The 24,792-nt window shown below is 45.8% G+C and overlaps 4 protein-coding genes across 4 annotated transcripts; 3 read left to right on the top strand and 1 right to left on the bottom strand.

Moving 5' to 3' along the window:
• Positions 1-12: 12 nt before the first annotated feature.
• slc7a4 (solute carrier family 7 member 4) lies at positions 13-5,216 on the top strand. Its single transcript, XM_003974490.3, has 5 exons — positions 13-150; positions 1,385-2,446; positions 2,543-3,243; positions 3,628-3,736; positions 4,781-5,216. Exons 2-5 carry the CDS (start codon positions 1,465-1,467, stop codon positions 4,993-4,995), a joined length of 2,007 nt encoding a protein of 668 aa, XP_003974539.1. The 5' UTR covers positions 13-150; positions 1,385-1,464; the 3' UTR covers positions 4,996-5,216.
• Positions 5,217-8,219: 3,003 nt separating this feature from the next.
• On the bottom strand, positions 8,220-11,514 carry ccdc157 (coiled-coil domain containing 157). Its single transcript, XM_029829332.1, has 9 exons — positions 11,182-11,514; positions 10,945-11,095; positions 9,969-10,647; positions 9,806-9,883; positions 9,543-9,712; positions 9,087-9,263; positions 8,868-9,012; positions 8,661-8,742; positions 8,220-8,565 (listed from the first exon to the last, which is right to left on the bottom strand). The coding sequence occupies exons 1-9, from the start codon at positions 11,427-11,429 to the stop codon at positions 8,343-8,345; spliced, it is 1,953 nt and encodes a 650-aa protein (XP_029685192.1). The 5' UTR covers positions 11,430-11,514; the 3' UTR covers positions 8,220-8,342.
• A 70-nt stretch (positions 11,515-11,584) lies between these two features.
• On the top strand, positions 11,585-16,664 carry sf3a1 (splicing factor 3a, subunit 1). Its single transcript, XM_003974453.3, has 16 exons — positions 11,585-11,723; positions 11,828-11,904; positions 12,433-12,542; positions 12,971-13,175; positions 13,259-13,510; positions 13,600-13,674; positions 13,761-13,911; positions 13,983-14,179; positions 14,362-14,473; positions 14,554-14,861; positions 15,091-15,339; positions 15,416-15,623; positions 15,821-15,975; positions 16,047-16,148; positions 16,228-16,299; positions 16,382-16,664. The coding sequence occupies exons 2-16, from the start codon at positions 11,860-11,862 to the stop codon at positions 16,481-16,483; spliced, it is 2,343 nt and encodes a 780-aa protein (XP_003974502.1). The 5' UTR covers positions 11,585-11,723; positions 11,828-11,859; the 3' UTR covers positions 16,484-16,664.
• A 77-nt stretch (positions 16,665-16,741) lies between these two features.
• LOC101071915 (TBC1 domain family member 10A) lies at positions 16,742-24,445 on the top strand. Its single transcript, XM_003974488.3, has 9 exons — positions 16,742-17,418; positions 18,657-18,756; positions 19,882-19,989; positions 20,165-20,271; positions 20,358-20,472; positions 21,114-21,179; positions 21,708-21,897; positions 21,974-22,128; positions 22,600-24,445. Exons 1-9 carry the CDS (start codon positions 17,240-17,242, stop codon positions 23,095-23,097), a joined length of 1,518 nt encoding a protein of 505 aa, XP_003974537.2. The 5' UTR covers positions 16,742-17,239; the 3' UTR covers positions 23,098-24,445.
• Positions 24,446-24,792: the final 347 nt, after the last annotated feature.

The following is a 24,792-nucleotide window of genomic DNA, read 5'->3' as shown; positions in this document are numbered from 1 at the left end:
AAAGCAGGATCACAGAAACGGTGCCTGCGCCTTTAAGACGCGGCTCCTGTTGGTTTGGCTCCGTGGCGCACTTTGTGCTCCATCATCGATGCACCTCGGCAACTTTCAAAAGCACGAAACGGAGCCACTGCTACACATGAGACAATAGAGGTAAAACAATAAAATAAACCCAAATCTTATTTGTCATCTGGTTTTTACCATTTTCCATGTGGGACAACAGTCTCACCTGTAATAAACGGCTTCAGAGTCGGGATGTCGTTTCCATCATCCGGGACTGAAGTGAGCAAACGATCCTGCCGCTTTTCCATTTCGATGTGAATTATTAATTTATCATTAAAAATGAAGCATTAGAATATGTGTCGTTCCTATTGAAACGTTATAGACTCGCGCAGCCCAGCTGTTACGCGTCTGAGTAGCAAATAAAACGCGTTACGTAATTTTGAGGAGGCTTCTCGGTGTTGAGGGTCGGAGGAGACGGGTTCTGTCATCAGGCGTGACGACGCAAATGTCCGTTTATAAGATGGTGCAGAGCACATATTTAGATTTTTCTGTTCCCCACACAGGATGCTTTCGGCATCATGTGTTCCGGCCCTGCAGGGCGAGTCATTTAAATCTGTGGCGCCCTCATTTTACTGGTGCTTGGGTCCATTGGATGGAAAGATGTGCACAATATGTTGCGGCCAGTCAGGCGCTCATTGCTAAAAATGCACATACCGATTTGCATTATAAAATTACTGACCTGATCTGGCCAACTTGATGACTTTTATTGCAGTACCACGCCAACACCACAGTGCTGCGTGCCAAACACGCAGTGTCGTGTTTTACAATCCTTCATCGTCAAAGCTTCCATGTTGACACGTCCAAACAGACCGCACTTCATTACTGATTGGATTTCTATTTAACACCCATCAAAAGAAGGCGGAGTCAGGAGAGCATGTTTCAGCTTATTACCTTATATGAGAAGGTTTTGTGGAATTTAATGGGATAGAAACCTTTGCTTGAGAAGCCAGTGTTGATTTTAAAATTTGCTCAGGGCATGAACTACATGGCCCAGTGATGTCAGTTTTGGAAGCCTTATTTGCCATTAAAGGGTGCGAAGGAGAAGAGGTGAGGAAGTTCTGCCAAGCATAACGATCATAAGGTTTGCCTTGAGGACCTCTGATTGGGAAAAAAAAACAAAACAGCTCAATCTGCCTTTGTTGGCCTCATCCTCAGGCTGTATGCTACCACATGAAACACACAAAATAAACAGATAAATTATAATAATAATTACGTGTGCTTACGGGTGAAACAGAAGTCCTGCTGCTATTTTGGGTGTCTTGACTGAAAAAACTGGTTTGTAGCTTCAACAAGCCAAAGCGCAAACATGCTGTTTGTCTTGCAGGTCAGTTTTGGGGTATCGAAATGGTCCCAGAGTGACTGATCGCCTCGTTCCGCTCTGCTGCTCTGTCTCACTCTGTCGCCATGGCTGCCTGTCCCACAGGATGCGCCCCAGCGGCGCGCTTTTGTCAGAAACTGAACCGACTGAAGACGCTGGATGAGGACATGATGGCCACGTCGCTGAAGCGCTGCCTGTCCACTCTGGACCTGACTCTGATGGGAGTTGGGGGAATGGTGGGCTCTGGGCTTTACGTGCTAACAGGAACAGTAGCTAAAGAAATAGTCGGGCCTGCCATCATCATCTCCTTCATTTTTGCAGGTTTTGCCTCTCTGCTGGCTGCTTTCTGCTATGCAGAGTTTGGCGCCCGCATCCCCAAAACAGGATCCGCCTACATGTTTACATATGTGTCTGTGGGAGAGATCTGGGCCTTCCTCATTGGCTGGAATGTGATTTTGGAGAACATGATTGGTGGCGCAGCCACGGCACGTGCCTGGAGTGGATATCTGGACTCAATTTTTAACCATGCCATCCAGAACTATACAGAGACACACATCATGCAGTGGAACGTGCCCTTCCTGGCTCATTACCCAGATATCCTTGCGGCAGGGATTTTACTATTTGCCATGTTTTTCATCTCTTTTGGAGTTCAAGTGTCTTCTTATCTTAACCACATCTTCTCCACCATCAGTATGGTTGTCATCGCTTTTATCCTGATTTTTGGCTTTGTTCTGGCTGAACCAGCCAATTGGAGCCCGAAAGAAGGTGGTTTTGCACCATTCGGGCTGTCTGGAATCCTGGCAGGCTCGGCCACGTGCTTTTATGCATTTGTAGGCTTTGATGTCATCGCATCTTCAAGCGAGGAGGCCAAAAATCCCCAGAAAGCGATTCCCATTGCCACCGCCATCTCCCTCGGCCTGGCAGCGGCGGCTTACATCCTGGTTTCCACCGTGCTCACCCTGATGGTGCCCTGGCATTCGCTGGACCCGAACTCTGCGTTGGCAGATGCTTTTTTCCGCCGTGGATACAGCTGGGCTGGAATCATCGTGGCAGTCGGGTCCATTTGTGGTGAGTGCTTTGTCGTTTTTGAACAAAATTCGTTGTCCTTGTCTCCGGTTTTATAGTCTATTTGGATTAAAAGTGTGGCCTGTTTTTCTTTTGTAGGCATGAACACAGTGCTGTTGTGTAATCTCTTCTCTTTGCCTCGCACTGTGTACGCAATGGCAGAAGATGGCCTGTTCTTTCACATTTTTGCACGAGTCAATCCCGTCACCAAAGTCCCCGTCATCGCCATTTTGGTTTTCGGCACTCTCATGGCCATCATGGCGCTCATCTTTGACCTGGAGGCGTTGGTTCAGTTCCTGTCCATCGGCACCCTCCTGGCATACACCTTCGTGGCTGCGAGCATCATCGTGCTCCGCTTCCAGCCGGAGAAGGCCGGCAGCAAGGGAACCGCTTCCACCTCTCCCAATCCCACGGTGGACCCGGCCCTGTCAGAGTCCCAGACCATAAACGAGGACAGAGGAGAGCTAAAGCAGTACGAGTCTTTTTCTGACAAACTGCAGCTGGTGGAAAGGCAGAGGACAAGTGAGCGACATGGCGCAGGGCAGTTGAAGGCCTTCTGGGAGCCGTACTTAGGCAGGATGCTGAGGGACTTTGAGCCAGGCGAGGTCGTGGCCTTCTGTGTATTGATCCTGATCGTCAGCTCAGTCTCCTTCTGCGCCGTGCTGGTATTTGGAAATGGGCAGCTGTACCTGCCCTTGTGGAGTTATGCACTCCTCCTGGTGATTTTTGGCTTAGCATATGTTCTGAGCCTGGCACTCATTTGGATGCATGAGCCTCAGGCCAAGAGCAAAACATTTCAGGTAAGAGCATGTTCTCACATTAGTTTTCATATGACGGGCCACTTTGAAATGTTTTGATTGGCGTGGTTCTTTCTTTGGAAAAGATCCACTTTCTTGCTAATTCTCTGATGTATCCTGGTAGTGGTGACAGCATGTTGTCAAGGCGCCAAAAGTATTTCCTTATTTGAGATTCCTACCCTAAAGTATCTCACTAATTATAATTTGACTTTATCCTCGTAAATTTATGACGTTAAATTTAGTTTTAGACTTTTTCCTCATTGATTTACCACTTCTGACAGTCTAAATAAAAAAGTATTTTGCCCTAAAACTTCATTATAGACTTAGTTTGATCAGCAGATTTTCGTTGGTAGATTTCCTCAGGTGATCAATATTTTCACTGCGCAGGTTCCTCTAGTTCCACTGACTCCAGCTGCCAGCATCTTGATAAACGTATTCCTCATGATGAAACTCAGCTTTCTGACCTGGATTCGATTCACCGTATGGATTGCTATAGGTAAGAAGACACACAAGAGTCAAAACAAATGGAAAAGCAGTTATAAAAAAATGTTGCGTGTTGACCAGTTGGTAACTCCAAGGAAGGCTTACACGTAAAGCCCGTTTATACATTTGGACGCAACAGTTCACCTCCACAAAGCCTATTTTATGTAAGCGTTAACATTTTGTACTTTTAAGGGATCAGAGAAGGTTTTTTCCTCTGATGTAGATGGTCCCAGTCTGCATTAATCCCCTGTCAGTGAAGGGGATCATTGTGGATAACTGATTAGCTGCATTAGCTTAAAGCTACTCTGACCCCGTGAACCATTTAAACACAACTGTCAGACTAATAACGAGACACACTTACAGGGACTATTACACTTGACAGGGTCCTAGACCAGACTTATGTTCTCACATCTTCAGGTCAATGTAGATGCCAGCGTTAGATTCCTATCACCATTGTTTCACCAGTGAGTTATTGCGTATGAAAGTTAGCCGTAGTGGAAGAAAGACAAGGAATATTTGTAATAGCAACACCCCGCAAAAGATTGGGAGCCCTGGGGGAGCTGAGCTCTCAGAGAACAAGCTTTAAAAGTACCCAGACTCCTCTAATATAATGTCATCTTGTCCCGACAATGTTTAGCACAAATGATTGACACCCGTGGAACAGGAAACGGCTGTTCGGAGATAACAAAGTGTTTTCAGATCCCCGCTTCCTTAGTTTTAATTGTGAAATGTTAGTGTACAGGAACGCTGGAGGTCAAGATAAGGCCTGGTAGACCAAGCAAAACTTCAGATTTATCTTCTTGTAGGAGCACTAGAGGAGCAAGTCCAAATCCCCATTTGTCTCCAAGGAGATCATTGTTCAGCTGTTCAGGGAGATCTGCTCCAATATGACCTTCATGGAAGAGTCCTCAGAAGAAAAGCTCTTCTGAAGGTTACAAAAGAACAGCTAGACAAGCCTGTTGAAAGCTTGACTTGAGAAAGTCCGGAGGACACACTTACATCATGATTTGTTTTTCAGTTTGAGCCATTTACAGATTTTTGGTTTTTTTTTCCCCAGGTCTCTGTGTGTATTTTGGCTACGGGATCTGGCACAGCAAGGAGGGCCTGCGGGAGCTGCAGCCCAAAGACATGGCAGCCCGCTATGTGGTGCTTCCCAGTGGCAGCCTGGTAGAAACAGTGCAGTCCGTCCAGCCTGAAGGACAAGCAGACATGGCCCACCACATCAGCCCCTCCTCTGACTCAACAGTGGAGGAGTCCACGGGAAGAAGATGATATGTGTTGCGCCGTTCCACTCCCTCTCGTTCACTTGATCACTTAATTACCTGAGTATCTCACTCCCTTTTCGTGTATTCCACCCCATCAGTCTGTACTTGTTGCTTTACGCTAGCACGCCGCAGGGTGCGATGCATGCTCCCTATCTGTTGTGAAGCATATTTGTATATCTTGTTCTACTCGAATGAAAAGTAAAAGCTTTATTACTTTTGTGTTCTTATTTTCTAGGATTTATTTTTGCAAAACATCACAAAAATTATCATTTGAAAAATGGGAATCTTGGTCGCAGGCTATTACATAGCAGTACAAACCACCAGTCCATCCTGGGAATTGAACTCCCCAATATTTCACCCCATTGATCCAGTATTTATTAGTTGTAGCCCACAGGTAAAATGTGTATCACTTTCTTCTGGCTTCACATGAGGCTCACGCAAAGAAGAGTTTGTTAGTAGTGTTGTCCCACCACTGGAAAACACCACTTTCATTTTCTCTCTATTACTTGATCAGGAATTGACGTCCAGTTTTTGGAGATCAATCACTGATCGATGAGCAAATTAATAATAACCTTTAAAGAGACCTCAATTCTACGGGACTGATCATTTCTGATATATTTGTTTTGATCATGGCTGTTTCAATTTATCCAAGTTTGCTGAGAGGGTGTGGATTCACAGCCTTGTCACTTGTCTTCAGTCCGTCACTCAACTACACTCGTGCAAAATCCTGCATAATATCCCTTTAAATGTCACAGTCAAAAGTGAAACATTAAGATTCACCAAAAAGTCGTCCTGTCGGGACATTACAGACTCTCCACCTTCCACAAATATACTTATTTTTCTATTACTGCTGTCAGTGTTTATTTATGGTGATCACTGTCCTCCTTGTGTCACTGTGAGTGTTGCTCTATCCAGGTGTGCACGTACCTCTACATTCTAAATCATCGTTAGCACTCTCACGCTGCCCTTAACCTCCAACATTTTGTCGCATGATTCCACCAGTTGTTTGGTTTTTTTTAACGATGAGATCAGAAATCAGAGCCGAAGCACACAGATGATCGCGCTGTTACACGCTCGTCATGTGACTGACTTTATTAGGGTACCTGCAGACATTTTACAAGCACAGTCGCGATGAGGCAGAATGGTGCTTCAACTCTCAGTAATCTCGGTAATCCGGGCAGATTTGCAGCATCGGACCCCCCCAACCCCCCCTCACTGCAGCCTGACCTAGATTAGAGAAAGCACACGTTCCCACCATTATTACTATTGTGTGTGTTACAAGAAACCCGTGGCCTTATACACTGATGTGTAGTCAATTTATGACTTTAGTAGTTAAACCTGCTCATAAATAACAGAATTTGTAGCTTTGGGCTCCACTTCAAAATGTCTTTGTACAACCTGGCACTTGAAAATTCTCTGCTGGTTTTGTGACTCTGTTGTGCTTTTGATGTCGGCTCATGATTTTGGTATTTCGGTTCTTTTTTCTCTCACTTTTTTCTCTCTCTTGTCTGCCAAAGAGCACACGTTTCATTTTATTTATTGTATATCTGTATCAATCAAAAAATTGTTTAAAAAAAAAAGAATTAAATGTTTGGAAGCAAGATGAAGTTTCTGGATTAATTTGAAAACTTTATATGATATTTACACAAATGAATGCAGACTTTAATAGGATCTTAGCTGCAGCTTTACACCCTGTGGAGATAAATCCACCTTTTGTTTACATAGCCCGAGCTATGCTAACAACGTTGGTTATCAACCAACTATAAAGTCTGACTGAGCTGCGATCTTTGCGCAGAGCATGTTTGTATAGTGGACAGTGCACAGTGAGAAATAAGCCTAAACCTGTTTTCCATCCAATGTTTTTGCTGTACAGCTGTTCTCTGTCCCTAAAGGGTTTGCAGTTTTGACTGGCCCAGTCTGATGGTCTCAGGGCAGAAGATGTCACAACGGTGCAGCTTGTAAAGCCCCCCAGGGCAAACAGTGTTTGTGGTTCTGGGCTCTAAATACAATAAACTTGAACTTGGATGTTTGACTTTGCATTGGTTACCCAGTGTGTAGCAGACACTGAGAAGGTCTTATCGAAGCTAAGGGTGGACTTTAGGTCATGGGAGCCCTTTTTAGGGACATTTAGATGTCACTTTAGTGGAACCCAAAGTGGAGGGCCATGTAAAAACTCTTCTGTGGCACAACAACAGTACTAAAAGAAATGCCTTAAATTGAAATGTAGGGTTGGTTGATTTACTCCCATTTCAAAGCCAACACACTGTATGTGGCTGTGTGTCCATTGGTATTTATCCTTTCTAGGTTTTTTTGTAGCGATAAGCTGACATGTGAGTTTAAATGAATTAATGCTTATATTTATTTAAATGTTTGTATAGAGAAGTACCGTAATTTCCGGACTATAGAGCGCACCTGATTATAAGCCGCATAATCTAATTTTAGAAAGAAAATCAATTTTGTACTTATACAAGCCGCACTGGATTTTAAGCCGCAGGTATCCCACGTAGTAATATGAAAAATTAGATCGAAAACATTCAGTACCGGTAGATGTTTTTATTACCGTAAGAGACGAGTCACTGACGAGTGACAAACAGACAGGTAAGAAACAACAGCCACTCTTTTCACTTGTATGTTTATACAGAGACCTTAAATTCAAATTTTATCACATCAGGATTTTTTAACTTTTCTTTTAATTTAATCCGTTTAGCAACATAAACAAATATATTCTACCGGTAAATGCTTTTTTTTTCTAACGGTGTCTGTAATGTAGCTACCTTGAAATATACGCTTGATCAGCTACACACAAATTACGTTGTTTATGCTTTTTTACTCAAACAATGAACAATCTAAAAACCCCCAATGGCCCACCTCTAAAATCTTCTATTTTCACCGCGGTGGCGATTGCTTTTGCCTTCCGTCTGATTTGTACAGCGGAAACACCACGGCCGCCTGCTCTCTGTGTGTTCACCCAGTCTTCCAGAACGTTTTCAAGCTCGGGCCACCTGCGATGTTTACGTCTAAAAGCTTTTGTCGTCTTTTTGCTTTGGATCAGTTCTTTATGCTGGCGTCTCCACCTTCTCGCCATTGATTACCGTAATGTACGCCAAGATTACACGCGGCAGCTCGATTTCCTTCTTCAACCGCCAGAGTGATCGCTTTTAACTTAACAGCCGCATCATATGATTTTCTTCTAGTATTTTCCATGTTGATGAGGGTTAGTAAAAATGACTGATTCACAATAGTTGTGATAGTGCGCCACGAAAAAAAACATAAATAAGCCGCACCGTAGAATAAGCCGCAGTGTTTAAAGTGTAGGAAAAAAGTAGCGGCTTATAGTCTGGAAATTACGGTACTTCATTTCCTCCTGAGAACAGAGGCGTTGCCTTGTTTGATGTGACCTTTGACAGACATGTAGTCCAGGTTGAGGTCAATGGTTTGAAAGTGACGTTTCTGATATGGGGGCGGGACAGTTGTGCCGGTGGACACGCGCTCCTCCGACCCAGCTGACGCTCCGTCACTTCGCCACTGCCCAGTCTTCCTTCTGCTGTCTCCCAGCTGTGTTCCACTGCTGCTTTGCCTTTGGTAAAAAATAAAAATCAAAGGTGATTCTGCACCAATTTTCTTCCCAGCAAATGTATTTTCTCTTATTTCTCTTATATAAGTCAGATTTACAGCGCCATTTGAGTCGGGTAATTTTGTTCTGTTCTCATGTGCTGAACAGAGAGGAGATCAGGACTTCCTGAGGGGAGGATTCCTGTTGATGGAAACACAGCAATCACAAACAGATAAAATAAGGCCGTGAAGCAGCGATTGACTGGTTGATTGTCTTTACTGATGTAACATGAACAACCTAGTCTTATCAAAAACTTATTTTCCTACTTTCCGGCCTTGCTGGCAGCGGGTTGAGTCTCTCCCTCTCCTCTAAGGTTTGCACATACGCCTTCAGATCAGCCAAGCTGCTCCTCAGCTGACTGGCATCTGCTTGTAGTGTCTGCTTCTCCTTTCGGAGCTTTAAACACAGGCCCTGTTGGGCGGAAGCATCACAGATTACAGACAAAATAAAGCGAGCTGGTGTATGAGGAACGACTTGTCCTCCACCTGTTGTTCAGTGAGCTGCGCGTGCACTCGTTCCTTCTCCTCTGTCATCAGTCTTAGCTGGTTGAGCAGGTCAGACTGTTTGTCCTCACACTCTCCCAGCAGCCCCTGCAGCTCCTCACACTCCTCATAGAGAGCATCAACCCTCTTTAACAAAGACTGGTGTTTCGCCTGCATTGACTTCACACAACACAAGTAACAAAGAGATGATCGTCTTCAGATGTAGAATAAATAATCTGCCATTTGTAGCAGTTCACACAATGGCTGGAAGACTCAAACTGGTGTTGCTAACTCAGGAGTAAACTGTACAGGCGCTCATTCCTACAACAAATAAGATAATTAATGAGTTACTTGTATATTTATAGGATGTGTTCAAACAAGGTAATTAGAGCCGCCATCTTAAGAAAATCAGTGTTGCCGATTGAAAAAGGTACTGGAAGGTTTTGCCTGAAGACTGACCTCCTGTTGACGCCAAGCGCCCTGATACTTGGCTTTCTCTTTGTCAAGGAGCAGCTGAGTTTGTGAAATTTGGGCTTCCGACTGCTGAATGCTTTGCTGCAATTTGGAGCAAGTTTCTTCCTCCATGAGCAACTTTTCCACTTTTTCTCGTAGAGCATTGTTTTCACAACCTGAAAGGAATAAACACAAAGATTATCACGTTTCAAGATCTTCCGGTCCTTTTAACACGCAACAATGTCTAATTTGTCAGTAAATGCGCTTACAAAGTGTCCGTACTGCATCTTCCTTAGCTGCCACCTCCTCTTTCAACCTGGAATTATTTTCTTCCACGCCTTGAGTTTCTGTTTTTAAAAAAAACAATCAGATGTTAGTAAAGATGCGCTGATGTTTTGCTTCCAGAGCTGTTGTGAACTGATGTTTCTCGACCCCTTCTGTGTTGCTGTTGCTCTTCTTGTAGTCTCGCCTCTGCCTCTTTCACAGATCTCTGAGCTTTATTTAGAGAAAACTCCAGTTGGACGATGTTTGTGTGGTGTTTTTCCAGCTCCTGCTTGAACTGTTCCTGCGTCTCTGTCAGCTGAGTCTTGAATCTCTCCACCTCTGCTTCTGCCTCCATTAGTCTGTCTCCGAGTGGTTGCACTGTGTCCCGCACATCCTGGAGATGCTTCGCCAGCCGCTGCATGTCTCTGAGCTGCTCATTGGCCCACTGAGTGACATCAGCTGCTGTCATGTGTCCCAGGCCCACAGTTTCCTCCACAGCTGCTAAGAGGGGCTGGAGAGATGAGGGCAAGCCTTCACCCTGAAACAGTTCTATCAAAGCATCTCCGGTTCTTCTTAAAAGGGACTGCACTTGAAAACACGCATCACAGGGAAGGAGCGATGATTCGGATGTCTGACTGCCAACACTGTTTCTGTCTAGTTTAGGGCTTGGGGTGTCCGGGGTGACACAAGAGGGCAGATGGCCCCGTGAAGGAAACTCTGCAGAACTCGTTGAAGACGAGCAAGCGCTGCCCGCTGTTGTTTGATGTGATGAAGACGACACAGAGGCTTTCACGTCACAGTCAAGAGCTGTTGATTTTGTCTGTTTTTTGACATCTTTTGAATTTGCCTAATATAAAGACAATCAATGACACAAATCAGTTCACTGACTAAAGGTAAGGGTGTAACACACAAGTTCAACACATGAAATACATGAACAAAATAGAAAGCATTTGATTTAGAGTGTATTTATTACTTTTTGGGGGGTATTTATTACTCTTTTTGGCATTTATGACTGTTTTTTGGCTAATAGTCTGTGAAATGATTCAGTGTTTGAATTTAAAGTTAAAAAGTACCAACATTTTTCAATGCCGCCTGATTATATATGGGTCCATAACTTGTTTTATCTTCAAAATTCTGTCCATACCTTCAGGTTGGTGAAATGAACTAAATGACTCCAGTAGCTTCTGACAACAAGGCCGACTGACAGGCATCCTCTCTGCTGATTTCGTTCTCCTCCTTTATTGCATGCGACTTGTTCAACAAAACTGTCAAAGCTTTGCAGAAGAAGCAATAGTCTTGATCATGACGAGAAAAGAGGAAAACACGTTACTTAGGTCTGTAGAGTCTGTCCACTGGAAACAAGGATTATAAATTGTACTACCTGTCAATCACCAGCTCCAATAAGACAACGTGGGAGTGTTTGTTGAACTCATTCTCCCCATCCACAAAGTCATACTGCTCCAGTAGAGCCACCATATCCAGACTCCAGGAGAGTTTATCTGGAAACTTCCAAGAGGAAAAGCATACTGGTCCAGTTCTAGAAAACACGTCTACAGTTGCACCCTGAAGATCGATAAGGTCTTTCCGAAGGCTTTCGATACAATTTTGACTGCCCAAGAATTCACTCATAGCTATAAGATAGTCAGTTCCTAATACAACAATGAGAACTATTGGTGACAAAATCATTGACTACATACAAACGCACGGATGTACTGCGTCGCATTGTGTGTAGATGAGAGTGAGTGATGAATCTAATTTCGGTCCACGCCTAGTTGCGTTTGGCTTGTAGTTTGGTGCGCTTTCTCCTAGCAACCAACGGAGGCACTACAATTCCCACAGCGCTTTGCGGTTCGCGCCCGGAAGTAATTCACCACCATTGGGTCAACGAAAGAGTTACGCAGCATCGCAGCGCCTTCGTATATTGTAAGTTTTGGCTTTTAGATCTTCTACATTGTTTTCTTAAAATAATATTTCACACCTCAAAGGTCGATAGCAAAACTTACGTTGTTTCCCCTTCTGTATTACAGATAACACCCAGTCTTAAAAGCGAGAGATAGCCATGCCGCCTGGGCCTGTTCAAATCGTTCAGCCGGAGCCCAACAAGGTGACGATTCCGCCGCATAGCTTCCTATGTTAGCATCGCAGCTAACGTTGCCTGTCTTGGCGGATTCTTGTCATTTCTATTATTAATTTCACCGTGCGATGCTAAAAAAAAATGTTACTGTCTTAATGTGTTTGTATCAATTCATCAAAAATCTGTTTCAATGAAAATGCACATTTGAACCTTTCAAACAGATGTCCTCATGCACGTAAATTCTAGCCAGACACGCACGCACGCACACACACACACACACACACACACACACACACACACACATACATATTGGGATAGAACGATGCAATCTCTTGTCACCTCATTCTGCTGTGCAGAAAGTAAATTTAAAAATTGAACTCAAAACACACTGCACAACTAAAATGCTCCTTATGTGCACAATTGGATGGAAGAGTGTGGAGACAATGACCAACCAGATATACTGATCATATATGTTCGTATAATTGTTTCTTTTTGTACTTATTTTGGCACGATAATCTTGGCTGTCTACCAGAACCTCTCATGTAACTTTGTCAACAGAATGATGGCCCAGTGGAAGAAACCCCAGCCACCAAACCGATTGTCGGTATAATTTATCCACCACCTGAGGTCCGAAACATTGTGGACAAGACAGCAAGCTTTGTTGCCAGGTTGGTGAACCTGCATGTGTTACACTGAGGTCTGACAGCTGTTTTCAACTCATTTTTGGGTGCGGATCGCAAAGCTGATCTGTTGGCAGCTGCACGCACCGTCTCACCTTGTGACTGCACCAACAAGTTGCTGGAGATGAGTCCAATTGTAATCAGCTGGCAAATGTGACTACAGCGAATCAGTGTAATTTGGCTTATCTGGAGGGGAAGCTGTGGAGAGAAAACTTGACATGCTAGAAAAAAACTGACTGCAGTTTTGGAATCAGCATGACAATTTTAGTTTTAATCCAACAGAAGTTTTATTCAAATTGTTCCCCAGCGTTATCTATGCACCCCCCCCCCCCCACACACACACACACACACACACACACACAAAAAACCCCAATCCTGATATATCCTTAAATTGATTTCTATTTTTTATTTTACAGGAATGGACCAGAGTTTGAAGCAAGAATCCGTCAGAATGAGATCAACAATCCAAAGTTTAATTTCCTCAACCCCAATGATCCGTACCATGCCTACTACCGTCACAAGGTCAATGAATTTAAGGAGGGCAAAGCCCAAGAACCATCTGCAGCGGTGCCCAAGGTTATGCAACAGACAATGCAACAGACTCAGCAGCTTCCCCAAAAAGTATGATGGTGCCTTGGACTTATCTCTTTTCCCCCCATTTATTGTGAGCGGCCGATACGATGTTGTCTTCATTTTTTCCGTAGGTGCAGGTGATTCAGGAGACCATTGTCCCCAAAGAACCACCTCCTGAATTTGAGTTCATTGCAGATCCACCATCTATATCAGCGTTCGACCTGGATGTCGTCAAGCTCACTGCCCAGTTTGTTGCTCGCAACGGTCGTCAGTTCCTCACTCAGCTCATGCAGAAAGAGCAGAGGAACTACCAGTTTGACTTTTTGCGCCCACAGCACAGTCTCTTCAACTATTTCACCAAGCTTGTTGAGCAGTACACCAAGGTGACTTTAAGCTTTGCTTTCATAGATTTGCTCTTCTAATTTAATTGGTGTTGTGTAACGGGAACCTGATCCTTCCTGTCACCCTGTAGATTTTGATCCCTCCTAAAGGTCTGCTGATCAAGCTGAAGAAAGAGGCTGAGAATACAAAAGAGGTTTTGGACCAGGTAATTTTCTTCAACAGTCTCTCCGTTCAAGCCTTTCTCAGCACATCGGTCACGCTAACGATCTGTTTTTGCTACATGATCGTTAGGTGAAGTACCGTGTCGAGTGGGCAAAGTTCCAGGAGCGTGAAAGAAAGAAGGAGGAAGAGGAAAAAGAAAAGGAAAGGGTGGCATATGCTCAGATCGACTGGCATGACTTTGTAGTGGTAGAGACGGTGGATTTCCAGCCCAACGAACAAGGTAAATGACCACAATTCCTCTCGTCGGAAGTGTAATTGCGCCATTAAATCGGCATCTTTTTTCCGCTCCAGGCCACTTCCCTCCACCGACGACCACAGAAGAGCTGGGAGCTCGCATCCTGATACAAGAACGTTATGAGAAATACGGCGAGAGTGAGGAGGTTGAGATGGAGGTGGAGAGTGAGGATGAGGATGATCGCCGCGATACCCGTCACGAAGGCCATGCTTCGCAGCCCGATCAGGATACACAACTGCAGGATATGGACGAGGTGAGAGCTGGGGAATTGTACATCTTATACTTTTCACCTATTTCTTTAACCTGCAAAATCAATCAATTATCAACTATGCTATGATACATGCTAACTACTCTTGCGTAGCCACTTTTAACGTGTGTTCATCAGAGATATACCCCATTTTTTTTGTAATATATTCCTTCTTTCCCCTTCTTCAGGGATCTGATGATGAGGATATGAAGGCTCCACTACCACCCGACAACCCTATGCCACCCCCTCTGCCCCCGACTCCAGACCAAGTTATTATCCGCAAGGATTATGATCCGAAAGGTAGAATAAGCGTTTGACAGGTGTATACTATGCTAATACGATATACAACGTGCATTTAACCCCTGCTTTATTTGTCTCAGCATCTAGGCCTCAGCCCACAGTTGCACCTCAAGACGAGTACCTCATCTCTCCAATTACTGGTGAGAAGATCCAGGCCAGCAAGATGCAGGAGCACATGCGTATTGGCCTGCTTGACCCCCGCTGGCTGGAGCAGAGGGACCGAAGCATCAGAGATAGGCAGACGGAAGATGAAGTCTTTGCCCCGGGTTTGGATATCGAGAGCAGCCTGAAGCAGCTGGCTGAGAGGCGTACTGATATCTTTGGGGTGGAAGAGACGGCCATCGGTAAGAAGATCGGCGAAGAGGAAATCCAGAAGCCAGAAGAGAAGGTGAGTACAGCTGCAGAGTTTGTAACCTTTTACCTGCCTGTTCTCCTGATTCTATAAGAAAGCTGATGTAAATGACCATGAATGTATATAATGTCAGACCAAAGAGTCGTGGAGAAACTTGGTTTTCTTGAAGACGGTCAGAAATGAGTCCCCCCGCTTCACCTTTAATGTTGCAGTATTTTTTTAAGCATATCAGTATGAACTTGTTCTGCTCTGTGTCTGTTGCCAGGTCACGTGGGACGGCCACTCGGGGAGCATGGCCCGCACCCAGCAGGCCGCGCAGGCCAATATTACCCTTCAGGAGCAGATTGAAGCCATCCACAAGGCCAAAGGGCTGGTGGGAGAGGACGACGCCAAGGAGAAAATTGGTCCAAGCAAGCCCAGTGAGCTTTCCCACCAGCCCCCGGTGCCCTCCTCTCCAGCCATGTTACAGAAACCCAACCCTCCGCTTACAGCCGTGCCTCGACCACCTTCCACTGTAAGTTGCTTATGAAGCTAATTGTGGGTGAGATTTTGCTCGATTAAGAAGCCACGGATGTGATCTATCCAAACAGTTGGGACCGCCCATACGGACCACCCTCTTACCTGCTGTACCAGTAATTCCAAGACCACCAGTGACTCCTGTGGTGCGCCTCGCACCCGGCCAAGTTATAGCACAGGTGCCTTCCATGATACCTGCCCCCCGTGTCAATGTGGTCCAGGTTCCCCCACCGGCACCTCACCTTTTGGCACCCAGGCCGCCCCCAGTGGTTGTTCCTGCTGGTAAGCGGAGTCCTTGTTTAGGCATCTTACTGAAGTTATTTCAGCTGAAGTGGGGGAGGGGGGGGGGACACATTTCTTAATAAGAAATTCAATATTTAGTAGAATGTCCTAAAATTTACACCTGTGTCTGTTTGATAGCTGAACCTGGGTCACTGTGCTCATCTTCATCCATCTTCAATCTCTTCTTTTTGATGCAGCGTTTGTCCCCGCGCCTCCACTACCACAACCCCCCAGTGTTGTTCCTGCACCACCCATCCACCCCCCCCCTCCTCGTGACGACGAGCCTGTCAACAAGAAGATGAAGTCGGAGGACAACCTGATGCCCGAGGAAGAGTTCCTCCGCAGAAACAAGGTTGGTTTGTGTGTTCAGGTTTAGTCTGTGTGAAAACACACGTGTTACGGCCTCCTTTTATTTCTCCTCAGGGTCCCGTGGCAGTTAAAGTGCAAGTTCCCAACATGCAGGACAAGACCGAATGGAAGCTGAGCGGCCAAGTGCTGAATTTCACCGTCCCGCTTACCGATCAGGTAGGTGATCGTTGGCTCTTGGTGCCCTTTCTGATTGAGGGAAAAACCTCACGGGAGTGCCGTTGCACTGTATCCACAGGTGTCTGTCATCAAAGTCAAGATCCACGAAGCTACCGGCATGCCAGCGGGGAAACAGAAGTTACAGTTTGAGGTACGTAACTCTTTTACTCCTGCCTGAATCTTTCCGTTAACCCCTGCAGTTTTAGTGAGCAAAATCTTTTCTTTGCTATCAGGGCATTTTCATCAAGGATTCCAACTCTCTGGCGTATTACAACATGAACAATGGCGCAGTCATTCACCTGGCACTGAAGGAGAGAGGAGGAAGAAAGAAATGATCCCTGCAACGATGAGTTTTACCCCGATATGCTGTTGCTCATCCCTCTTGATTAACATCACAGTAACGTCCTTGCTCATATCTTAGTTATGAGCAACGCTGCTTTGCATAGATTCACAGTGCTGTGTTAGAATGCCCAGAAGCGTAACTGTTCAATTTGAATAAAGACTTTTTAAAGGGCCCTTGTGAAATTGTTGGTGTAATTCATTCAGTGCTCGAGCAGCAGCGAATAACTGGAGGGGGTTCCGCTCACGGCCACCAGGGGGAGCCGTCATTAGAGCCAAGCCCAGGGCGGCTGACTGGGCCGCGGCTGGTCGGAGCGAAATCTGCCCAGGACATCGAGGACTGACATGACAGCGATTACTCTCGGCTGCGCCCACGGAGATGTAGTTTAATAACCGGCGAGTATATCCATGAAAAGTTAGAAGCGCGCCGCTGTTTTGACAGGAATCCATTGTTGGTACTGGATGACCTGGCTAACTTGCTTTAACCTCACAGCCTTAGCTAGCTAATGGTACATTTGAATAAGCGTCTAAATTAACCCAGCTTGCCAGCGCGTAGAATAGTTAATGCGGCCTGACAGTTGTAGTGTTATACATTTCCAGATAATATTTGGAGAGGGGGGTTGAGAAGTCATGGCGCCGACGCTGTTTAGTACAACAACATAAGCGGAGGAGCGCTTCGGAGTTTGGGGTCGTCTGTCAACGAGCTCGCTGACGTTCGCTTTTCTCGCTAGCCAGTTAGCTTTCTCGCTAGCATGGCCAAAATAGAGAACGGCCGTCAATCAGTGGACACAAGGAGCATTCGGACTATCAGTAGCAGCCACATTGACGACGAAAGCTCTTTGGGCTCGGACTCTGAGATCAATGGCTTCACAGACAGACAAACCGATAAATACGGATTCATCGGCGGGGCGCAGCAGTGCGCGCAGCTGGGGTAAGTTTGTTTTCTCCCATCGCTGTGAACGGTGTTTAATTCTTCTGGTCAAGACCAAAGTGCTGTTTTTAAAATAGAATGGGTGTAACGACACGGTTCCTGTTCACGGGAGCTGCGTGGCACACTGTCCCAAAGACGGCAGGAAAAAAAAGAGGCTGCGTTAACATAAATTGGAACCATGTGACGCTGCAATAGTTGTCAGCCCATTCAAAAATCTCTAATATATCAGTGAAAATGAAGAATTAGTAGAGGAACATTGACCCCAGTTCATTTTGATGTGACTGGGTTGCATTATGGTGAAGGAATAAAGATTTAGAGTTGGTTTGAGGGGTTGTCAGGGCAGAAACACCTTGATTTAATGGCTGCAAATGCACTTCTGTCCATGAGGGCAACAGTTCTGGCTGCTGCAAAACTTCCTCTTTTGGAATTCTTTGGAGTGTGCGAAGCCGCAAGACACTGCCCTGTTATAGGAGGGCCCCTTTTGGCTCACTGTTTATAGGTGTTCAGAAGCCAGGGTTTGCTCGGCGAAGCCCTGAAAACTCCCCATCTGTCCGAAACGCCTTCATCATAAATAGACGAATACAGCAGCTTTGGAGACCTCCAAACCCACGTGTGCGGATGAGACGGTAACTTGGTTTACGCCAGGTGACCGCCGCTACGTCCTCCAGCAACAGGATGCCGAGAAGAAAGTTCATTCTGACAAGGATGTTTCATATTGACGAGAGAAGTCCTCACGGCGCTCCTTCCCTGCAGATCACATCACGCGCACGCTACGTCTGTGCACATTTCTCTTGCAACAGACGCGCGTTCAGCCGTGCCTGACATCCGGGCGACGTCCTGCGTTGACTAATACACATTTGCGTGGGTTTATGTCGGACACCAATGAGGAGCACTTTTCAGGAACAGCTGACAACAAAGTTCCCCCACCCCCCAGCCCTGAGGGAACACACTTCTCCATTTTTGCAGAGTGTTCAATAATCTTTAGACTTGCTGACTGTTCTTTTTCCCCTGCCTGAGAATGTTACAGTAAAGACCGTTAACTCCCGTATTAGTGTGTTGTTGTTTTTTTAGTCCTTTTTAATAATACTTTGTCTCATTGCCTGGGTCACACACTCCATATAATCTAAAGGACCTGATCGTTATTGTGTTTTATAGTTGTCTGCTAACTCGCTCCCTTCGTGTTGATGACGTATTGCTAACATATCATGTATCTGGTGTCTTTTCTCTCGTGTGTCCAGAGCTCAGGATGTTCCTCCAGAGGTGCTCAGACAAAGGGAGGTGAAGTGGCTGGACATGCTCAGCCACTGGGACAAGTGGATAATGAAAAGATTCAATAAGGTCAGCCTGAAGTTGGGATCCAATGGTGGGAAATGTCGGTGTAGATGTGGCAGAGGCCGGTTAAAGCTGGAGAGATGAAACCTTTTGCTGCTCTTCTTCCCACGGACAGACGTTGCCGGTAGTTTAAGGTTTGGTTGCACGTGAAAAGACGATTCTGGCTTCACTTGTTAAGCTGGTTTCTGTGCGCTGTCAACACTTCAGCACAGAGCTGCGACTTCAACTGATTTCCATGAGTCAACAACAGGGCCGGACGCCAGTTATCAGTGCGTGTGTGCACCCTGTAACCAAATTCAGCTCTGTGGGTGTACAAGTGTTTCATTTTGTCGGTCAGAAAGACCAGATTAAAAAAAAAAGAAAATAGAAAAAGAGCTATTATCCCGTCCCGTGAGGTGCAGTTGGGAAACCCAGCCGTGTGAATGCCGTCTCCTCATCCCTGAATCTGTTCCCCTTTTGTGCCTGGAGGTCGGTGAGGGTGGTGGGTGCCAGGGAACTGGCAGAGGAACCTCCTATTGATGTTGGCTTCTCACTGATGTGGTGCTTTAAACCGGAGGGGGGGTCACAGAACGCCAGTGGATTGTTCCCACTTTCATTTTTGTTCTCAACCTTCAAGAGGACCAACATAGGAAACCCCTGGATTGCATAAATTCCTCAAAATTCAAAGAAAGAACTACTTGGAATAAACCGGACTTTTTGATGATGATGATGTGCATGTGTGGTCCGTTAACTGCCTTCAGAATTTAAAGAGATCAAAGGAATCCTGCAGGTCATTTGCTCTGGAGTCATTCGGGCGGCTAAAGCCAAGTCCAGACAGAAGCAGCCTGAAGTTGCCCGTGAAACAGGAAGTCGAGTTCTGCGTTTCGACCCGTTGGTTCGAAGGAACCGGCGCGGAGCTGCGTGATACGAGGGCGCCGCTGTTGTTTAGTGAAGGAAGGTGCCGCTCCGCATGTCGCTGGCCGCTCCGAGCCTTCGGGCTCTTTTGCCCCTTCAGACACGGTCGGCCTTGTTCGGGTTCATGCTAGCAGAAAAGACCTGTCGTGACCGGTACCACCGGCTCCTGTCTGATCAACCCCACGGCGTCGCGCCCGATCCAAGCTAACGGCTAAACTTTGAACAACTCTGCTCCAGGTGAGGCTGCGGTGCCAGAAGGGAATTCCTCCTGCCCTCCGAGGACGCACGTGGCTCTATCTGTCTGGTGGGAAGGTCAAGAAGGAGCAGAACCAAGGAAAGTTTCAGGTCCGTCAGGTGCCTCTCTCAGTTCTCTATTCCTTGTCTTTTCTTTCTGTTTCTGGGTACGTGGAAACTTTCAGGTGTCATTTTTATGCCACCGTCGACTCCTCGCCAAGAACCCATGCTGTGTTTAACAAAGCACCAGTTTTAACCCGAAAATCTCCCCCGCGTGTTCTGTCAGGAGCTGGACAATCAGCCGGGGGATCCCAAATGGGTCGACGTCATCGAGAAGGACCTGCATCGACAGTTCCCTTTTCACGAGATGTTTGTGGCGCGAGGAGGACACGGGTAGGCGGCGATTGGGTCGTCCCTCAGACGCCAACGAGCCCTTCTGAATTCTGACCGTTGTCTGCTGGGTTTTTGCCCCCGCGCAGGCAGCAGGACCTGTTCCGGGTTCTAAAGGCCTACACGCTGTACAGACCAGAGGAGGGATACTGCCAGGCCCAGGCCCCCATCGCTGCTGTGCTGCTCATGCACATGCCTGCCGAGGTACCGGTGCCGCCCCTGAAAACATGGAGCTTTTAGTCTCACCTTTTCAGCTTCTTCTGTAGCTGTAACGTCTAAACCAGGCATGGGCAAACTACGGCCCGGGGGCCACACGCGGCCCGTTAAACGTTTTAACCCGGCCCGCCAAACTTGAAAAATTAAATGAATAAACCTTGTTAATGTTATATTTTCACTGCAATTCTGGTGTTTTCCCACTAGAAAAAAGACAGTCAGGAGGAGAGTGATGGTGATATCCTGAAGGATAACAGAACTTTCAGTGCTTTAAAATAGAAATGGTTATTAATTTTTTTTTAAAAGGCACATTTTATTCATTTGATTTTAAGTGTTTTAAGACTCATTCCAAAGTCAGATATTTTGTTGTAATGCTTCTCTTCATTTTCATTTGAAATTTTTTCTCCATATCCCAAGATGTGTATTTTTTCTCCAATGAGGTGAGGTTACCAAAGCACTCCATCCATCCATCTGCTCCTGGTCCGGCCCCTTTGTCAAATGTTAGAACCCATTGTGGCCCACGAATCAAAATGTTTGCCCACCCCTGGTCTAAACACTCGGGCTCAGCCTCTCAGAACCGTGGCGAAGAGCCGTGTGTGTTTTTTCTGACACCCTTTGTATTGTTTTCACAGGATGCCTTCTGGGTGCTGGTCCAAATATGTGAGAAGTATCTTCCTGGCTACTACAGCCCTGGCCTGGTAAGGTGTACATGAAAACTGCAGTGAGAGCTGAAACGGGGCTCTTTTAGCAGGATAAAATTGTGTCGAACTGCAGTTTATCTAAGGAAATTGAGCTCTTAGTATCAATCTATTAAAAGTGCAGCAGGCTGTGCAGCTCAAATTCACCTTTATTTGGCACAAGATTATTTTAAAAAGAATATTTTGGAAGAATGGTTTGCATGAGGCTTCAGTAGGTGAGGGGAGAGATTGTAGGATAATATCTATGACTGTATCTACAGTGAAATAATAACTACTGTGCTATGATTACGAAGGTAATTAACTGTATAATACAATAATCCGTCCACTTGTTTATTGTTGCCTTTTATTTAAATGATTGGAAAGGTTTTAGGGATTTGTTTCCCCCCCAGGTTAGGACCGCCTCGCACATCGACATTCATATTGGCGTGGAACTGATCACGCTGCAGATCGGGTTCCGGCGCCAACAAAAGCGGACAATGGCCCTTTTGTTCTCTTTGTCCATCTTTTCCTACCTGTGTCTTTTTTCAGGAAGCGATACAGCTGGACGGAGAGATCCTGTTTGCTCTGCTGCGCCGCATCTCCCCCGTCGCCTACCGCCATCTGGAGAAACACAAGATCGACCCGATCCTCTACATGACGGAGTGGTTCATGTGTGCCTTTTCCAGGACGCTGCCCTGGGCCTCAGTCCTGCGCGTCTGGGACATGTTCCTCTGCGACGGTAACAGGGGTTTTCCCACTTTTTCTCCGAGTCAAATCCTCAAACATCCTCACGGGACGTGCTCTCCCTCTGCCAGGAGTCAAGATAATCTTCCGCGTGGGTTTGGTGCTGTTGAAGTGCATGTTGGGATCTCGGGAGAAGCTGAAGGCCTGTCAGGGCCAGTATGAAACCATGGAGCTCCTCCGAGCCATCGAGCCCCGGTACATGCAGGAAGGCTTCCTCGTCCGAGAGGTAAAACCAGCAGCTGCATCCCAAACCTCCTCTTTTCCTCGTCGTCAAACATTAAGTTGCCTGTCGGAGAAAGCTGCACTTTAAAGAGGCTTTCTTGTTTGTGTTTACAGAGACGTATAATCCCAATATATGTATTCATGTGGGAGTGAGGGCGCTGCTGAAGGGGGAATATGAGCTAGAGACTGTTGTCAGTATAAAGAACAAAAGAGAAGCGGCTTTTGTTATGGTAGAGAAAAGGCCGGGGAATGGCCTTTAAAGCCGTGGAGAAACCAGCAGAGTGGAGATTTGTCTGCCCAGTGTGTGTTTGCTGTCCAACAATACCTCCTTTTTGTCTGAAGAACTGTCTTCTCTCAAACTCCCTGCGTTCTCTACTGAGTTAAAGGTCACATTCTCCAAAATTGCTGAAACCCTGAAAGAGCCCAGTGTTTCCTTCTCCCTTTCCACTGTACTTTGTGTCTCTTCCTGTCACAGATCCTGGAGATTCCAGTGACGGCACGGGATTTGGAACGGGAGCACCATTCCCAGCTGAAGCGCTGGAAGAAGAACCGAGGAGAGCTGAACTTCAAGTCCCCCCCTCGGATGCACGGGACCCGAATCATCATGCTGGCCGAGCCCCCGCGGCGCCAAGACCTGCAGCAGAATCCAACCATCCTGGTGGAGGCGTCCCAGCCCGCCCTGCTGAAGAAGAGCAAGGAAGAGCAGAAAAGCAAGAAGAGAAGCGTCAAGAAATCCAAACCCATTGAGGAGATTCCAAATCCCTACTCTCTTCCCTCCGATAATTCATCCCGGCCCTCGGAACCGGCTCGCCCACTCCCAGAAAGCAGCGAGGCCGCCGAGGCTGTGCCAAACACTAAATCGGACTTGCTGCAACAACAGCAAGCTCTTACAGACGCTCCCCCTGCCAAAGAATCACCTCTGCAGCAGTCCACACAAAGCCTTAGCAGCACAGAGCAGGATACGTACCTGTAAAGAGTGTGTGTGCGCGTGCGTGTGTGTGGTTAGAGCACCAGCACCCTTCAGCCAGCTGTGCCATTTTTTTCCTGACTGGCAAGAATAACATTAATTCCAGTCTTGGACTGTTTTGTATTCATCTTACACCATTTTGCCTATGATAGCATTTAACACGCACACTAAAATGATTCAGGCTGAAACTACTTTGGTCATTAAGTCATTTTCACTCTCGACGCTGACGCTACCACCTCCTGATCGTTTTAGTCAGACCACCAGCCTTTAGCGTTACGTTACAGATGTGGAGGAGCAAAGCAGTACGGTTTCATTGTACCCATGTAGCTTAAAGGGACAATTTGACTCCAGAAAGTAAAAACAGTTTTTTTTTACTCTAATATTTTGTGTTTTTATCCATTCATAGTAGGATTTGGGGACGTTTCCAAGATACCCACTTCAGAGATGTCTGCCTTCTCTTTACCATTATTTAAGATGGCACTTTACTTATGTTGCAATAAAATAGTTAATCTACAGTCCCTGTTTTTGTGTAGTTACATATATAAACCATTTTGCTGTGTGTTGCTGGATGGGATTTCAAATGTGTCTGTAAGGAAGAGATGTGCAACAGCGTTTGCTATCTTTTTTTTTTTTTTAACACTTTTGTTACAAAGTGCCATTTACGTTGTCAAATCTGGTGTTTTCCTGTGCTCCTCTAGAGGGCGCCCTCGCAGATCTTTCCGTTAGATTCCAGGTCGTGAAGCTGTTCACATGAATGGGACGAGAAAATCACAACATTGGGAACGAGACTCACTCTGAATTTATCGATCTATTGTTGGGTGTGGCCTTTGGAGCTTTTATTTTTAATTTCACGCGTGTTGACGCGGGACATTTTCTGCAATCATTATTTATTTGAATGGTTGGAGACGCTGAGGCGTTCATTGGCGTCACGAATAGTCCCGCTTTTACCTGCTGTGGTCTGCTGATGCTGCACGAACCTCAGTGTTCTCTGCACCGAGCACTTCCAGCCAGCTCAGAGCAGCAGTGATTTGTGTTACTGGCACCAGAAAGGAGATGAATTCACATTCCTCACACATTCTTCCCTTGCAAAAAAAAAAAAAAAATCCTTCACAGTCTTAAATGTGTCTCTTGCCAAAAGTGTGACTATTTGGGAAAACATTTGAACTGGCAGGTGTAAATGCAAGACCCCTGATGGTGCTCAATGTGTTCTTCTACTTGTACGTGTGTATATATTTGAATATATATATATATATATATATACACACGTATATATGAGTATGTATATACGTGTATATGTATGTATATGTCTGTGTGTTGTATGGTTCTTTTTAAATAAAACTTTTTATACCTTGTATCTTCTGTCCTTCCCAGTTGGCCAATGCAGTCAATGTGTCGTTTCTGCCACCAGGGGGCGCTGTACGACCACCCGTCCATTCAAAAAGCGACCGGCTCACAAAATGGCTACTTTTGGGTTTCGCGGTAAAGACGAGATGAACTTTATCTCACAGTAACGTCAGAGAGAGACACTCATTAAAGTCTATTAAGGGTAAAAGTTTTAAAGGAATGGAATCACTGCAACACCCTGCAAAGCGACGGTAAATACAGTGCATTTCCTTTGCAGATGGTGCTTCTTTGTTGGTAATGACACATTTTAGGCATTTTCAATTTAACATACTTTCTATGAACTGAACGTAGGAATAA

This window comes from Takifugu rubripes, chromosome 21 (assembly GCF_901000725.2).
Source record: "Takifugu rubripes chromosome 21, fTakRub1.2, whole genome shotgun sequence".
NCBI lineage: Eukaryota > Metazoa > Chordata > Actinopteri > Tetraodontiformes > Tetraodontidae > Takifugu > Takifugu rubripes.
The sequence above is the reverse complement of the archived record's forward strand: the minus strand, read 5'-3'. Positions and strand labels throughout refer to the sequence as shown.